The 18886-nt window shown below is 35.0% G+C and overlaps 1 protein-coding gene across 3 annotated transcripts; it reads right to left on the bottom strand.

Moving 5' to 3' along the window:
* Window positions 1–7833: 7833 nt before the first annotated feature.
* dmpd (F-box protein dampened) lies at window positions 7834–16974 on the bottom strand. 3 transcript variants are annotated; one of them, XM_028319684.1, is made up of 7 exons: window positions 16188–16466; window positions 15480–15728; window positions 14610–14805; window positions 13958–14174; window positions 10373–10571; window positions 8278–8397; window positions 7834–7911 (listed from the first exon to the last, which is right to left on the bottom strand). In XM_028319684.1, the coding sequence occupies exons 1-7, from the start codon at window positions 16464–16466 to the stop codon at window positions 7873–7875; spliced, it is 1299 nt and encodes a 432-aa protein (XP_028175485.1). In that variant the 3' UTR covers window positions 7834–7872. The 3 variants fall into 3 exon arrangements, with proteins under 3 accessions (XP_028175485.1, XP_028175482.1, XP_028175483.1); XM_028319681.1 differs by lacking the exon at window positions 7834–7911 and adding an exon at window positions 16809–16974 and having other exon boundaries at window positions 8154–8397; window positions 16188–16499; XM_028319682.1 differs by lacking the exon at window positions 7834–7911 and adding an exon at window positions 16809–16941 and having other exon boundaries at window positions 8155–8397; window positions 16188–16504.
* Between the last annotated feature and the right edge of the window lie 1912 nt (window positions 16975–18886).

Genomic DNA, 18886 nt, shown 5'->3' with positions numbered 1-18886 from the left:
AGTGTTTGGTGTATGAATCAAGGAAAAACTAAAATATTTGGGGGCACGGTAGTGCAACCGCCAAGTCGAGTAAAATTTTTCAATTTCGGTCCAGTTTTCTAGATACATAACTGCTGTCTACAAAATACAAAAAGAAATGAGATCCCATCAAAAACAATACTTGTCAAAAAAACTTGTAAATAATTATTTAGTGCGATGGCCAAGTCAATAATTTATGTAAAACGTTAAAGATTTCCTGGCCTGGACTTGGTATTACATGGATCTCACAACTTTTTACCGTAGAACAACTGAGTTGCGAGACTTGGTTTTTTTGACAAGTATTGTTTTTGATGGGATATTTCTTACTCCTCATACCAAATGTTCTTGGTTATGTTATGTATGTGTAGTATATGTTGTATGTTCGTTTTTAGGGTTCCGTAGCCAAATGGCAAAAAACGGAACCCTTATAGATTCGTCATGTCTGTCTGTCCGTCCGTCCGTCCGTCTGTATGTCACAGCCATTTTTTTCCGAAACTATAAGAGCTATACTGTTGAAACTTAGTAAGTAGATGTATTCTGTGAAGCGCATTAAGATTTTGATGAAAAAATAAAAAAATAATAATAAATATTGGGGGTTCCCCATACTTAGAACTGAAACGCAAAAAATTTTTTTTCATCGAACACATACGTGTGGGGTATCTATGGATAGGTCTTCAAAAATGATATCGAGGTTTCTAAAATACTTTTTTTCTAAACCGAATAGTTTGCGTGACAGACGCTTCCAAAGTGGAAAAAAGTTGGTCCCCCCCCTCTAACTTCTAAAATAAGAAAATGAAAAATCTAAAAAAAACATGATGCACATACTATAAAAACTACCAACGAAAATTGTTTTGAACGAGATCTAGTAAGTAGATTTTTTTTAATACCTCGTAAATCGTAAACCGCTTATTACCGCGTATTCTTTCATTCTAATAACTTAAATAAAAAAAAAAATTTAATTTCATAAATCAATGGTACGGAACCCTCGGTGCGCGAGTCCGACTCGCACTTGGCCGGTTTTTTAGGAATAGCCTTTCCGGGAAGTTTTTGTGGATTTTTAAAGTGGGTTCTGATTCTTCATAAATAGAAAATAATATGAAATGGTATCTCAAAAAATCGAAGTTAGATCGAGCGAGTGGCTACAGAACGTGCGTTAGACGCTAACCTTCACTATTCAATAAAATTACAACTAAAAAAAGGAAATCAAACACTTCAATATGGACTTCACACATTTATTGTATTTTTGTCTAATAAAAATACTATATCATATAACTATCGTAAGAGGATATCTACAGCAATTGACAGTCTTGCTGGTTGTACACACTCACCAGAGCACAATATAATAAACTCCCATAATGCTTTAGTGCACTTTTAAGGATTTTTCACTAAAAGGACTATATTATTAACCTTAATTTACAGCCCTATCACATCTATTTTTATTTAGTTTTGAAGAAAAAATCTACACTTCCAAAATAACACCATTCAATGGACATAATTCATGTATTGCACTTAAGAACCAGATTATATTGACGTTACATGGGGTTTCAGTTAAATTACATCGGTACTGTTGCTTAGGGAATTCGAAATACAGATATTCGTAATATTTTAAGTACTAACGTAATTTAGGCACATGTTCATTCCAAACTTAAGATAAATTATACATTCTAAATATTCGAAGTTTTGCAATTCATTAATTACTACAAGACATTTAAGAAACATTTGCCGAACAGATATATCAAATAGCACATAGAAGCAGCAATTTATTTCTATACATTCAATAAATTCCGTATAAAAATCCCATTCAGCAAACACTACATCTCGTTTCTAACAGCAACTTGACAAAATGTCAAACTGTAGCAACAAATACATTTGAATATTTTAAAATCGGTGATGAGAACCTTTCTCGCGTCATGTGTTAATACAATAATAACTGATGCTTCTCGCAAGCTCTCCATGCATACAGGCAATGATTTCATGTGGACTACTTATGCTATGTTATTATTATGTACACAATGTAACTAAAGTAAAAATTGGCTAAACGATAATTAGACAAACTCATTTGCAACATTCACCTTTAATAGAAATTGAAAAATAATTACAAAAAGATTAATCCAATATGTAAGATACGCAAAGGTAACATTCTATAGATTTTATAAAATATTTTATATATTTATAACCATTAGACCTTTATTAGGTAGCATAAATCATAGCCGTTATTTTAAAATTATTACTTTTAGGATCATATCAAATTAAATGTAACAATTGCACCGCCAACGTATTATTTCCATTTTTGTTTATAATATTCAGAAAACATGCCCCAAATATTATTATCATAAATGGATTGATTAGTGATTTATCAACTCAAAAAGTAGACACCCAACTAAAATTAACGCGTGTACTCCTGTGTAAACTACAACTTGCCTTACATGACTAAAAACTTGAAACAATCTACAGTTCTACACACAGCATACATAGTATGTACAATCCATAACTATATACACAAATACATCATGGCAAAGATATCAAACGAGCTCCGCTTTGCCATTAATTAGTGAACACGCATGAGCATTTTACCCATTCGTTTGTATCAAACATCCAGTAATACATAATAAAAAGCCCCTGGCATTGTCGTTACATACTTAAAGCATTCATCTTAAGGCAAATTCTAATGCATGTTCGAACTGTGGCAGACCTGGCAGATAAATTGGTAACTAACAATTCTTATTGTCCAAACAAGTGAAACATCAAGGTCCCAATTTAAATACTCTCTCATGACCCCAATGTGACTATAATGAATGTACATCGTTTTGATAATTCAGAAAACTTTACCAACGAGTTATTCGGTATTTCAGATATTATATTCATAATAATTCGTTACTGATGGTTTAAATGAGGTATAAACGAATACGCCGTGTTATGAACGGCTGGAACTACAGATAAATGAAACGTGAATGACTCGACCATATACATTTTCTGATTAACAGACGTACATAATTATGTACATTAGAAGTTGTGCGTATTTGATACGGTAAACTAAGAATATTATAGGTAACCTGCAAAGTTGACTCGTTGATTTTAGTTGATATGTTCAAGTCGTGGGTGACATGATGCAAGAACTGTGTGAAGCCCCGTGAGCACATCTCTTAAAACACGTAATGTATGGAAAATAACTATTTGCCGCAACTACTGTCGCTTAACTATACACCATGTCGCAAAAATATTTAATTTACACGGTTGTATATATTCGTATAATCATAAATATATTCATTTGTACATTACACGTGTGATTTTTTCTTTTTAAACTATTTACAAATTAACACAACATTTCGACCTTCACCTCTATTCACAATAGTTTTATTTTAACCTACTAAATTATAATTATCAGGGCTGTAGAACTTAATTAAACATATTTTATTGTTAATCATAGTTAAATGTTTTTCCTAAAACTTAACTCGACCCTTATTTATCGGAAATCAATATAGGCAAGGTCAAAAAATGAAGTTTTAAGAAAACACAATTTATTATGTACTACATATTATTACACAAAATTATAATTTAAGTGAAATTAAATTATATTCATGGATGAATGAAGAGTATTCGCGATACCAGTTTTTGCTTTACTGAAATATAAACGTTAAATTTTAGAGTGCAAATAAAATACTAAAGGCACTTTAAAAACGACAATCTTTCTATTTTTAATATATTTTCACATCTACACATATATTTATAACTCGGTCAACACGAATATTCTTTATTCATGCCGTAAACAATAGTTGTGTCGTGACCAGTATTACTTTATATACAAGGACATAATAAGTTTCATAGTAAGAAAATCTAGCCATTTGGTACATGAATACTGAACAGAACTGTATCTGCAATAGCATCTTACCCAGTGGCTAATTGCTAAGATCAACCACATTTAACTATCAACACTTTTCCTANTTGATTGGACTATATATTCATTTGGACAGAAGCGGAACTTTTCACTATTGCCATACGAAGAAAATTATATTAGTAAACTTCTATAAAATATTTCAACTTTGAAACCAAGTTTTTTCAAAAGTATCGGTAACGATATCGTATATTGGACAAAATGCAACATAATCATTCGAAAATGAATTAGTGGTTGGAATGTCTTTATCCCTCGATTGAGGCGAAAAATATTTCGAGATATCAAGTTCAAAACACCAAATACGTTATTTATAAAATAGTGATGGGAAAGTAAAATATATGCTTGTTTTAAGACTATAATGATTTAAAATCTGTTTTATGTACTAGAGAAATATTAATAAACATTATTAATTATTATTGCAAGATCTATGACATGAATTTAGCTAATTTAAGAGCGAAATAGTTAGTATTTATTTATATCTGTAAAAGCATTTAAGATTGCATGCTATTTGTTACTATACCTTTTTGAAAGGTTTGTTATTTAAATTATTATTAATGTTGTTTTATTCGCTGGAAAACAAAATTAAATATGTTTTATATATTTTAAATAAATAAAAATAAATTACATCTGACAATGGTTTGTAATATGTATGTATATGCGTTAAAGAAACTAAATGAATTCAAAAGTGTACCTTAACTAACACCTTTTAAAATGTGATTTTAGGGCGTCGTCTGGAATCAATCCTGTATCTGATTTTAGTGTGCGATTGAAATCTAACAACTGGCCATCAAGATACCCGCGCCTGAAATATGTATTTCCTTAGTACTAGAAGTTTTCAACAAATAAGGTCGTAGTGTTAATCTCTATTTCAACAATTTACATCTTACGATAACAATATACATACAATGTTATAATATGAACTCGGTTTATTATGTATACAGTCAACTGTACTACTTAAAAAGTTAATATGTTGGATATTAACATATCGTGAAAAACAGGATCACTCAAGGTTAAAAATATTTTATGATCTAGATATTAAACACAAAATGAGAAGTAAAAACACAAACACGAAAAAAATCAAGCTGGGAAGAGAGATAAATAGATTTATGATCCAGGTGTCTGACCACTGGCGAGAAAATGAGTAACGGAGACTACGAATTGGCAATACTAAACCGATCTAATCCGATCGGGTGGCTAACTTGTAAGATGTTAAAATACACTATACCAAAATTGACTTGCGCACGCTGCGCTCCCCAGAGGTTTCTTACCTAAAATCCTGAGCGTCAATCTCAGCAGAATGGGCCTCAGCGAACAATAAGAGACTGACAAAATTGGGACTTTTCCAGGGTTAGAAAGAGTTTTAAAGCAATTACCAGTCACTATTTAAGGGGTCATCCAGACTGGTTGAACCTTGTTTCTTACACCCTGTACAAGACAAATCTGTAAGCGCCCGCCCCAAGGCTATAATATCGTCCACGTCTATGTCATTTCTTTAAAAACTTTCCTCGCAATTCGTAAGCGACGGGCTATTACCGTTTCCATGTGTGCCAGCCGGGGCACAGACCATAAACTAGATGTTAATCCAAATCGTAATATTCCAGCAGTGTAATGCAGGACCTTTTAATTCAGTCTGTTACAGCTTTTATTCAAATAAATTTACAGCTACAACTGACTGGGAATAAAAGGTCAAACATGTCTACCGATCATCGAAGCCTTTATGAACATCATATCCTTTATAGGTGGATACTATGTTGTATCCTGAAGCCTTCGGGGCGGTATTGCGCCCAAACCTTACGCGGCCGAAGTTTGCACAACTACCGATAGTTAACACTGTATTATAGTTAATCGATAGCAGAGCAGAGAACAGCAGAGCTATCAGTTAATTTTGTGATGACATTGGTGATTATTAAAGGGATTTTACAATTATAAATCATATACAAATGTATCGCTGAATTAAACCACAAGGTTCGAAGTTCTATAATTCTTCAAAGGATCCATAAAATGGCTAATATCGTGGCTCAATTCAATCGAAACCATTGCAAGTCATCACAACTATCGAATGTAGTCTATGAAATGGTGTCCCTTACTACGATGAACCACTACTGTCGTAAGATCAAATCATAAGGCTTAGTAGGTATATGGGAAAATGGGTAAGGGGCAACTTTTCATAAACAAGTATTGTCGTGCATTACCGAGCCGCATCGGCTTGACGATAGCCGATTGTTACTAACTCTAAAACTAATCGAATTAATCAATGAATGTAGGATTGCGAATTCGATTATTGATTCATACATTTTTCCGGAAAACAATCGAATGAAAATAAAATATTATCAGCGCAAAAGATAGTGATAAGATGCGCAGACTTTTGACGTGTGGCGTTAAGTAGCTAAGCCCACTGTTTTATGAAACACAATGTATAATATATTGGACCGATTCCTTTCAGTATATTTTCAGTCAGTTTAGTGTATATTCTGCCCTGTGAATGAAACGAAATAAGTGATCATTCATTCAATCGATGTTTAGTTATTTGCTCTAACATTCAGTCGATGTCTAGCAGAAAAGACGTTTATGAAATCAGCATCCGGGCATCGTTCATTCACCGAGCAGAAACATCGGGATCGGTCCGTCGCTCGATCGCTTTCCGGAGCGCAACAATAGGGATGTTTCCTGGGTCAAAAAGCAAGAGTTTTAATTAGTCCGTCAGTTAACTTATCAAAAAATACTCTACACGTATTTTTCACTTTTTCAAACTAATGAAAATTTAAAGAGATAAAGCGCGCCAAAGTTCATAAGAAGAGGCCCGTGACGTCAATGCTTGCATAAAAGTGCCGCACGTTGTGACGTCATGCAGAACTTCAACACACCATAACTATGTAATTATTTGTTAGATTGACAAATAAAAATATATGTGTCCAATATTTTTTGATATTGAACATGACGGACTAAAAAATTTTTTTTTGGAAACTAGCCTATCGGGTACCTGAGCGCTCAGAGCTTGCGCGGGCGCGTGAGGCGGCGCTTCTTGCGGTCCGGCGTGGCGGCGTGCGGCGTGGCCGGCGTGGCGGCGTGCGGCGTGTGTCGCGCGTCGCTGGAGGCGCGGCGNAAACGCCTTTGTAGTAATAAAAAGAGAAATGTGGCTGCATACGACAACAGTTAAAATTAGAAGAAGATGTCGTGAGTGTATACGTTGCCGAGACGGTCATTTTGAACAAAATTTGTAATAATTAATAAACGATCAGAATAATTATTTTCGTCTTTAATTTCAAGAAATCCACATTGAAAAACGATAGGGTAAAGGTTTTTACATTGCATAAGATAAATAATTGTTACCTGTTAGGTGTTTAATAACGTGCTATTCACACAAAAGGGGCTTTAAACACAAATTTCGGAAATCAGTCCGAGTAGAGTCAATGCACTAATTTAAGGAATTTGTGAAGTTATTGTTATTATTTAAACAAGATTAGTATACCGTTTAAATGGGGATAGACTAGAGAAGTTTCGATAAAATCCGGAGATCGCTATCTCTTTTATTTATTTTTTTATAGCCATGTAAACTTAAATGTTTAGTCCATTTTTAACTTTTAGAAAAACTTCAAAGCTTAATTAAAAAAAACTAGATGATATTTTCCAGTAAATTTAGATTTGATGCAACCCTACATCAATGCACGTCAAAACAAAATATTTACTTTGAGGCTACGCCTACTAGTTTTTTTTTAAATCGAAATTAAATGATGCGATTTGGGTATTTTGGTGAAATTACTAAAAAAATTAATATAAAAGTAGCCGCCTGGCATAGAACGTGTTATGGGGGCTGAAAATATAGGAAATGACCCATTCTATACGCCAAATCATTTTGGCACACGATGCGCCAAACACCCTGTTATATCATAAATATCCGATATTTTGATATTTATAATAAATATCGGATATTTTCGAACCCCGCATGGAACACATTTTAGGGACTATGGTACTGCGCTCTCTGCGTCGCTGTCGAGCGCCCACTGGAATGCAGACGGCTTGATCATTTTAGGGATAACCTGTACTTCAAAACAATGGGACGAAATTCACGTAGACATGGTTTTAACTCCAAATGACAGCCATTTTTTATGTGGGGACTAAAATATCTCAAAAGTTAAATACCAATTTGCTACAGATTGAATTCACTACAAATAATAATTTATATAATAACTTTAATTATATTACAAACTTTTATAAATCAACATTTAAAAAAAGTACACGTAAGTAAAAAAAAGATAATAAACATTACAAAAGAAATCACTACGCCCGCATCAGGTGCAACCAATTCTCCTCAGGGCCCGTTCGCGAATGTTCCCACAAGGCCACCCCGCGATATATCCCGCACGCACCTGTGCGAGCGAAGAGGCAGGCGACACTCGCAGCGCGGCGCCACACTCGGCACACAGCGGCGGCACGGCTGGCGAGCGCGAGCGCCAGTATTGAAGCTCCGTCTTGCACTTGTTTAGCTCCTGCAAACAAAAACGAACGAATTAGAACCTTAATTTAGACTAAAGCCTGGTCCCAAGCTACCCATCCTTATCGCTCGCGCGTAATTATATTGCTGTCGCGACTGTGCGACTGGCGCCCGCAGTGAGTGTGCGAGCGCGATAGCAACATAATTACGCGCGAGCGATAAAGATGGGTAGCTTGGGATCATTGGACAAAATTCTACGTGCTCACGGACCAAGCTTTACCAAGTGGACAATGAGATAGCTCCTGCAAGTACACAACGAAATGTACAAAACAGAAAAACCACAATAACTCATAGATAGTTAAACAAAGTGGTCACATAATATAGACACCTATAGAGAAATGGGAGTGGCTGAAAATCAGCGCAGCCTGAGTATTCTCAGGCAGCATTAGCTGAGCCACCTGCAATTGCTTCCTTATACAATGTCAATCAATCAACAACATTATTGTAACTAGCTAAGTAAATTGTAGAAGCAATAAAAGACTTTATTTATAATTAAAAAGTTCCAGTACTAAGGAACTAGAATAAATCAAACACCTATGTTTCATTAAACATTGTGAAAAAGCATTAAATCTACCAAAGGTTTACAGGTTTTAGTGCTATAAAAAAACATCATCATCAGGTTTTTATCTCCCCTACAGGAGGAGTACAACTTCTACAACATTTCAAAATGAAATGGAGGATTTGGCCTATCCTATACTCCTAGGGTTTCTGATTTCTCGACTTATTTTTTTTCTCGAGTTTCGGGAATTCTCGAGGCCAAAGTCTCGAGTTTTCTCGGGTCTCGAGTCTTTAAATTAAAACTGTTGAAATCGGTTGAAATTTAATAAAAACACGGGTTTTTATTAATGTTATAATGTGTCTGGGTTATAATCAATAATACTGTAAAGTTTCAACAAAATCCGTTCAGTAATTTTTGCGTGAAACAGTAACAAACATCCAGACATCCAAACTTTCGCATTTATAATATTAGTAGGATAATTATAACTTAATAATTAACTAAAGGAACAAAAGTCATAAAGTCGCGTGTACTTTAAGGAATAACCATTTATATTAATAACCATAAATATCTGGAGCTCCAATTGAATCACTTGTTTTCCAAAGAACACAAGTCCAAATTAATTGTTAAATTACGATAATAAACCTACATTTACAAACAAAAAAAAACTTTTAAATAAATTTTTAAACTTAAAGATAACGACTTGTATAAACGTATTTACGAGTACCTAAACTAACAGTTAACAAAAATTTCTCAGTCTTTAAATCAGTCAGTTATACAAACATAATAAAATATAGCATACTCGTAGGCGAACATTATTGGTTTCGGTTAAGATCATTAATTGCAAATCAAATTAGTTAAAAAAAGGAAAGACTAGGCCAGTCTAAACGCAACGTTAACCTATTAAATAATTAAAAACTTACTTTTGTCTAAGAAAATAGGCTTTCAAAAAAATTAAAGCTTCAAAATCGAAACTCGAGAATTCTCGAGCTCCGGTATTTTTTTTCTCGTCTCGAATGAAGCCAAATTTCTCGAGTTCGAGAAAGCTCGAGCAGAAACCCTATATACTCCCCTACCTAATAGGGGAAACGTGATGTTTCAAATACGCGACGGAATAAATAACATGAAAATAATAAAATGAGTGGTGACGCAACATAATTTATAACTCAATTTTCAGACTTCAGGCAAAGAGACAAACTAATTGTAACTAAACTCTGCTTCAAACACATACGATAAATGTGTTTGAAGCAGAGTTTAGTTTTACTAATTAAAGGCGAAAGTTTGTGTGGATGTTTGTTACTCTTCACGCAAAAACTACTGAGCGGATTTTGTTGATACTTTACAGTATTATTATTTGAAACCCAGATTAACATATAGGCTATAATTTATGCCAATCTGTGGCACTAAATTACACGCGGGTGGAGCCGCAGGCAAAAGCTAGTATCTCATATATATAGTAGTATTTAAAATATACCTGTAGCAAAGTTTGAAATTTGCGGCTGGTCTCCTCGTTCTTCTTGTCATAGTCATCCAGGCGGTTAGCATACTCCAGCGTCTGCTTCTGTTGCTCGGCAATCTGCTTCTGCTGCTCAGCGATCTGCTTCTGCTGCAGCGCGGTCTTGCGCTTGCAGCTGCGCAGGTCGCTGCGCAGCGCTGACAGCTGGTCGTTGTATCTGAAGTAAAGTAAGAGTCACTTGTGAACCGTAAGTCGCTGACATAGCCCGACGGATTAGCAAGCTGAAGTGGCAATGGGCAGGGCACATAGTACGCAGAACTGACGGCCGATGGGGCAGCAAGGTTCTGGAATGGAGGCCGCGTACCGGAAAATGCAGCGCGGGACGTCCACCTACAAGGTGGACCGACGACATCGTAAAGGTAGCAGGGAAGCGCTGAACGCAGGCCGCTACCAATCGATCAACGTGGAAAGCATTAGGGGGGCCTATGTTCAGCAGTGGACGTCCTATGGCTGAAATGATGATGATGATGACTTGTGAACCGAGTGCAGGGGAGTGAGAACAGCATCCTGAAGATATAAAAGCTGCGCACGTGATATAGGCGGAACAGTGTGCCCTTAGCGAAAAAACGCAAGTTCATCGCCATCAAGAAGATAGTGGCAGATGCGAACAGTGATCGAGTCAGCATAGGGCGGCACTTAGGTGCCTGGCCATCAGATACGAGGGTGTCTGGTGGCGTCTAAAAAGGCCGCGACGGCGCAGCACGTGTCCTACGTGCCGCTCGCAGGAGGTTGAAGGCGTAATATGACGAGTTTCTTGGTTTGGGGCTGCGCACTAAGCGAGCCGAGTGCCGAGCAGGGAACGCGGACGAATCGATTATAAAATAAACATCTAATACCTAAGTATACTAACACTAGTCATAAGTTTCTATTTCATTCATACTAACCCATGGACCAGTTGTAGACTAACAAATAAAGAAATTTGAATTTGAAAAGTTATGATCAATAGATCACAATCAAGAGGTGACAGTAAACAATGTCGGTTTCAATGTCTAACTGCCGATTTAATCATTAAATCCTAATCAAAAGCTAAACTGCTTTGGTGAACCTACTCTTAACTTGCGTTAGGAGGCATAATGCTTCAGTAGAACAGTTTTTTTTTTGTTACTATTTAATATATTTTTTTAAATCATGTAACGTTTATGAAAGATATTAGACAGTATGTGTATCAGTGAAAAATAAGCGTATTATAACTAATTTTACCATTCATCATAATTATAACAAAGAAATGTAATTCATAATAGGTTATGTTATGATAATCATAACTTAATACAATATGTATTAGTGACTATAGTCTTTTTCACCTAAGATGATCCGTATGACGTTTCGAGTTTGAAAGATTTAGAGATGTCACATAACTAAACCATAGCGATTTATCTATCGATTTTTTTCGAAGAGTTAGTAAAACCTACTTTTAGAGAAATATTTTGTATAGGTGTTATTTAACAAAAAAACATGTTTTTTTAATTACAAATATTATTGTAACAATTTTTATTCAAATTTCATGGTTCGTGTTCAAAAAAACGATTCCTAAAAAGTACTGGTTCTGTTTCTTTAAATTAAAAACTAGAGATGAAACGGATATCCGGCAACTATCCGGTAGGCCGGATATCCGGCCCTAATTTACTATCCGGCCGGATACCGGATAGTAACTCACTATCCGGCCGGATACCGGATATTAAAAAAAAACGACTATTTCCTATTAATAAAATGAAATACAATAATCTTTGAGGTAAATATCAATAAAATGGCTTACAATAATGACGGCTTTTATTTAAAGTCCAAAAAGTTACAAAAAGCCATATTAAGGCCTTTCAAAACTAATTTATTTTTCTGGGCTCTAATGACACTCTAATGACGAATACATAGATAAATAGTAAATATCTGTTAATGTTGAAATATTGCCAAAAAAATAGGCAATTTTTTTTCACTGATGGTCTTATGACATGATGCAACTACACTGGTCATCACAAAGATCGACCCTCCCGCGACAAGCACTTTCAAACGTATGCATCCCCACTTCCCACCAATATTGGCATCATTTAAAACTTGACTTACTTGACTTATGGTCCTATGTCCCCTAGATGGGGCAGAGGGCGTCCACAACAGTCCTCCATCTAGTTCGGTCTTGAGCTTCTCGCTTGATCTCGCTCCAGGTTTTGCCGATCCTCTTCGCCTCGTCCGCTACAGTGCGCCGCCAAGTTTGCCTGGGTCGACCACGTTTGCGTTTTCCTTGGGGATTCCAATCATTAAAAACTATTAATTTATTTTCAATGCGTTTATAAAAGTCGATAATCGAAAAATATAGTTGATTTTTGTGATGTTTTTAATAACTAAGTATTCACTGCAATCGATTAATGAACCGCGGAAATAATCGATTTTATCATACAAGAAATACCCCAGCACTAAATCTATTCCGTTTCACACATTGCGTACATTAAATAAAAAATATTTTTACATCGTATTTAATTAAAATATAATCAATAGACTCAGATTTTACTATATATTTCAAGACAAGTAGTTAATTTATTTTTATTATATTGCTAATAAAATACAAATAATTTTTCAAAAATATTCTGCATATGTAGTATGCGTAAAATGGATAACCTTGAAGTGTCATACGGATCATCTTACGTGAAAAAGACTATAAGGAATTAATTACCTAATTAATTTTATCATACTTATCTGTGAAAAAAGCTTCAAAACCAATAATTACTAATTAACTTAATGCTTTTAAAAGATTACAACAAAAATTATGATTGCAAATGATATCATAAACTTTTATGAGTGAGTTGTCATTGAATATTTAATACAGAACAAATATTTATACTAGTTACTACTAAAAGTCATGTTTATTACATGACTTTTAGTCCATCAGATAACAAAAATCTTTTAGTTCTAAAGTATTAAATATTTTGAAAATCATCCATGTGTAATCAGGCATTTTATTTCATGTCTGCAATGTGATTTAGAGCGAGTCCATGTTTTATTAACTTTAGAAAGATTAATTATTATTTCATAAATGTTCTGTTAATTATATTTATGGCTGAAGAAATTGGAAACTAAATGAAAAAAAAAATTGTATGTTTCACAATGCACAAGTGTAACACGGCAGATTGACATGCATGAGGTGGTATTGTCTCAGATTCTTTTAATTCACTTGCTTTAATCAAACTAGAGTACAAATTCATACTTTCCTTTCGCAATAAATAATATTATTAAGTGTAATGTGTTATAGATTAGTATTGGTTGAAAAGTATGTCCATTGTCCACACAGGTGAAAGAACACAATGTTGTAGAACTCAAAATTAAATCAGACTCTTATTAAAAATAATAAAAACTTCATAAATATTTTATCGAAATCAAAACTGCTATCCAAGAATCTGTAATACTTATGATTGTCATAACATAATGATGCATTTCTAATCTTGGCACTGAAGTAAATAATAGTTATGGAAAGCCTTGGGGGAGACCTTTGTTCAGCAGTACGTCATTTGGCTGAAACAAACCAAATAATATGTCAAGAAAAAGAAAATGGGCACTCACTTCTTCATTCCTTGCTTGATGCGGTGTATCCGTTTTCGCAGCACCATATTGCTCTGAGGCGGCGGCGGGGACGGCGGCAGGCTTTCCTCCATGTACATATTGAGGGAGGACACGCGGCGGTCTCCCGAGGAGCTCTCGCCTTGCTGCTGAGAAGACGACTCGAACCCGCTCGGCGGCGGGGAATCCAGGCACATGTAGGATTTACTGCTCTCGCCGGCTGCAAATTGTATCTCCGTGAATATTGTGTCAAAATGACGATAACGTAAGACTATGGCTGCTTGGTTATTAAAATGATTATTTTACTGTATAAAGAAACTCTCATGTATCTCACTTGAGGGTAAATCTAGAAAAACCCGCACGACAGCACGCGTGTCTAGAGTAGACACGCGTGCTCTGCGTAAATTCCCGGACATCTACGTTGTATAATAGTGGCGACGAGTGAAAAAAAAGTGAAAAATTGCGTAATAGTACATAAACAACAAATATTTATAACATTTTTGAGTGAAAAGTGTAGTTTGATGAAAACCCAAAATCCTTTTTTTTTTGTCCAATGAATGGTATGGTCATCATTGTATGGTAGGGGTAGACTTAGTTCTAAGTATACATAATATAAAATTAAAAATTGATAAAAAATACTTCAATTTAAACTTACGTGAAAATGCAGTGGTGATATCAAAGAAATCGGTACCAAAATAGGTAATCTCTGGTAGGTTAGGTTCAATGTGTTCCTTGAAGTATTCCATAGCCATTGTAGTCAGGTCAAATAGCTCATCAGTTACTTTGTAAGGCCTTGCTAACTTAGTAGTTGTTTTTAGGTATGATAGAATGCTGTAAACTTCATCCAATATCTAAAAAACAAGTATGTAAATTAATTCATTTGAATTACATACAATCACAGAGAAGAAAACCTGTCTAAACAATGTTGAAGCTATTTATTTTACAGGATTGGTTTATTCAAGTTTAAGTTTTTTCTTTATCTCTGCCTATATGAATAGTAAATGCACTGAGACCTAATAAGCATAAAATAATTCTGAATTTAAGATATAAGAGAATAAAATAAATAATAAATTGATGAAAACTATTTAGACTAAGGAAAATACTAAGATTTCAATTCACATATGCACACGCATATGTGACACTATAAATAACTTTGCTGGTAATAATAATAATTGGACCCATTAATATAATCACTTCTTATAATACAAACATCTATATCTCTCAACTACATACATAAGGCTCGCACAGTTTGAGGGATGATTTATATTAGACCAGACAGTGTCCGGGCCGGGCCGAGACCAGGGTGGGGCCGAAACGGAGCCCGTCCGTGCTCCACGATTAACTACACAGAGCGTTATGGGACCGTGCAACAACCGCGGTGAAGACGAGTATCGTCCGTGCCCGGTGGGACTTGGTAATATAAACTGGTTCATATAAAATCTATGTAATGTTTCAAATGCGTGTCCCGTCCGGGCCACGTATACAGGACGCCCAAGAAAAGATAAAATTACTTTAAATGCCTTACCTCTCCAGGGAAGAAACAGCAATGTTTCCTCTCAATGTGTTTGCCAAAAGTCATCTGCAGTAAGCTAAGTCGCATGTGCAATGTTTCAATTATATCCGATTCGCAAGCGAGTGGATGGCTCCTACGAGCACTCTCCCTACGTGGCATCTTGGCCTTTATCGACTGAAATCTATGCAACATCTGATTTTGCAGGCGTTGAAAATTAGAATTTAAAATGCCACTGCATATGGTGTTGAATTGCCGATTGACCTGTGAATAAGAAATAATGCTTTACAATGAATTATCACATAACTAAAAATAAGGTGTTCAAAAATTACTATCAGTTTAGGTTTAGGTGGAACAAAAATCCTAAATCCCAAAACTGATCACTACTTCTGCCAAATGAATTGAGTTAATCTACAAAAAAGAGCTTGAAAATTGTAAGGTAACTAGAAGTTGTATTTAATCTTGCAAGATCATGTGCAAATGAATAAAATTTATTAACCTTGCTTAAAAATGACTTTCATGTTATAAATGCAATCCAAATCAGAAAAATACCATACTCAAGAATACATTTACACAAAAGTACCACATTTTACCACTGTTTCCATAGTTTTATATTTTATAATGTAAAGCTAATTGAGCTGAAAGAGCCTACTTATGATATCAAGTTTCTGTAGATATATTTTATATCAACTAAACAATAAATTAAAATAAAAAGATATTAACCATCCTGAGTTGTGACACAGATTTGAATCCCAAGTAGCTGAGAATCTTCTCAATAACTTCAATTGGGAGGTCAAGTAAGTTGGTGTTGAAGATCTTAGGAGCTGGCACTAAAGCAGTGCACTTGGAAGTGGAAGCGTGAGGAGACGAGCCGCCGGGGAGCAAGGCGCTGGAGTGGCGGGTCACGCGAGACACCGCCACGGGCTCGCTGTGGGAGGGCCCAGCGCCGTCCCCGCTGCCGCTGCTGCCCACCACGCTACTCATCTGCCTCGTTGACACCATCTTGGCCAGCTTACTTTGTGTTATATCTGGAAACTAAGCTAATACTTTACGAATTACGACCTTTCCATATTCCTCCCTCAAATCACAATTCTTTACTAAATTAACCGAATTTTATTTAATCGGCCTACTCTACAGGTATGAACGAGTCAAAACTAATCGTTTTCGATAGCACCATTACATAGTAAAAATTAGAATAAAAACAAATTAGTCTTGTACACTACCGAGCAAATTCTAAAATGGAGGCCATGGATGGCTAGATCGCAACTAATCACTTGAAAATTTATGTATGATATCGATGCATAATAAACCCGAATCAAATTAATATTTTAATTAACCACTCACTCAAGAGTTCATGCACATGTTTTCTTAAATGATAGCGATAATATTTTGTAACAAATTAAATTACTGAAACGCAGTACTTCTCTTAGCGCTACGCTTTCACAAAAAATATTTTTTTGTTGGTTGGTTGGAGGAACTGCTGAGTGAAACACGAAGTCATGTAAATCGAGAATCGAGACTACGCTAGAGAAGTGCCACTTTCCTAATGAATTTTAGTGATGGGATGTCCAGTGCTATGTGAAGCTTACTTAGAAATACGGTGGCGCCACCAGTGCTTTTTAAGCTGTGTTTATGAGTTGCAAACTTTTGACACGACGAACGAGTATAACTAAATTTTTCAATTTGTTACTGTTCGTTATAATAACTTTGATATATTTGCTAAGTTTGTATACATCGCACAGCAAGAGTTGAGCAATCAATTTAAAAAAATTTGCAAAAATTTTGTTATGTGTCGTCGTCGTGACTAAGATCGCCAAGTAATATAATCAGGCAGGGGCGCAGCGCTTCGTGATCAAAATAAACTTCGGAATCGAAATGTTTCGACTTTCAACTTTGTCGGCCGTTTGGTGTAGTGGTTCGAATCGGACTACTATTCCGGAGGTTGCGGGTTCGATTCCCGCACAGTACAAACATTTGTGTGCATGAACATATTTGTTTGTATTGGACTGGGTGTTTTCTATGTATAATATGTATGTATTTACAAAAAAAAAAGTATTTAAGTATGTTTATATCCGTTGTCTAGTACCCATAGTACAAGCTTTGCTTAGTTTGGGGCTAGCGGCGTAGTGTAAAATGTCCAAGGATATTTATTTATTTATTTATTATTTATTTATTATTATTTCAAGCCCGTTACGAAATTTTTCGGAACACGTCGAACGTTGTCGGTCGAGGTGAGTAAGGTTTTTCGAATCAAAGTGAAGTGCGTGTCTAAAACTATCGTATATTGATTAACCTCACTCTGCCAACTTCGCGAGTACGTAGCTTAATCCATAATGTTTCTACATTGCCACTGGCAAAAGCTAGTTAAACAATATTTTTTTTTATTATTATTATTTTATTACAAGCTTTTTACAAGCTTTATATTGACTTCACTTGTTAGTATGTGTGGGACAAATCTTGCAACTGAATTTAAGACCACTTCTCCAGACTTCTCCTCAACCGATTGAGCTGAAATTTGGTATACTTATGTAAGTACGATGACAATGCAATGTTATGGAACAGTGGCGGATTTACCAATAGGCCAAGTAGGTCAGTGCCTAGGGCGGCAGATTTAGAGGGGCGGCAAATTTAGCAAATTTTTTTTTACAGAAAAAAAATGAATAATTATACGTATACCTACACAATCCATATATAAATAAACGATTAAAAAACGCACTGTAATATATACTTAGGTACTTATGTGATTATGAATTTTAAAATATTCCAATAGCGTTTCAATAAAAATAAAATAAAAAACTCTTAAGTAGGTAACACAGGATCTTCGGAGCCTAGCACGAGCACCATCTCTCCACAACTTCGTGTATATTGTTTTACAGGGTAGCCCAGAAGAAAATTCACTTTTGAAAATTCAAGGAAAAGAAAACTGTACATTTTTGTAGAACTTAAGTTATTGCAATTTATAGGAAATTTAGTGCAATTTATTTTAAAATTTACTATCTTTTATAAATTTANCTCGATCGGCTCTTTAATACGTTCTGTATTAAATTGGCGTAGGCTGTAGGTATGTACTTAACATAATGCATTACCTTGTATCTACTTAAATTCTTTCAATTTAGTAGTGCATTTCCTTTTATTTGAATTATTTCATTCTATTATTTAAATTTGCAAGTAAAAACCCATTAAATACGTTTATAGAATAATTAACCCTAAAATATAAAAAAGTGGTAACAAACAGCGCACAATAGTTTAAGAAGGTTTTTATTTGGCTCCTGTAAAAATAACTTTTTTGCATTTAGAAGGTCCTGCACTGACGCCGACGATATACACAAGTAATATAAAAAAAAATACATTTAAGCTATTGTCTGTCACCGGTAACCTCGGGAGAATAATGCGAGAGGAAAGCTTAGTGAATAGCTTTTTGG

This window comes from Ostrinia furnacalis, unplaced genomic scaffold (genome assembly GCF_004193835.3).
Source record: "Ostrinia furnacalis isolate ACB-3 unplaced genomic scaffold, ASM419383v2 OfSCF7311, whole genome shotgun sequence".
Lineage (NCBI taxonomy): Eukaryota > Metazoa > Arthropoda > Insecta > Lepidoptera > Crambidae > Ostrinia > Ostrinia furnacalis.
The sequence above is the reverse complement of the archived record's forward strand: the minus strand, read 5'-3'. Positions and strand labels throughout refer to the sequence as shown.

Bases quoted from the DNA above. Each gene is read 5' to 3' on its own strand.
- dmpd (XM_028319681.1), bottom strand. From the start codon at position 16,466: ATGGTGTCAACGAGGCAGATGAGTAGCGTGGTGGGCAGCAGCGGCAGC. The intron at 14,175-14,609 runs GTAAGTTTAAAT...TACAATTTGCAG, and splicing joins TATCACCACTGCATTTTCAC to CCGGCGAGAGCAGTAAATCC. The intron at 8,398-10,372 runs GTATATTTTAAA...TTTTGTTTGCAG, and splicing joins AATTTCAAACTTTGCTACAG to GAGCTAAACAAGTGCAAGAC.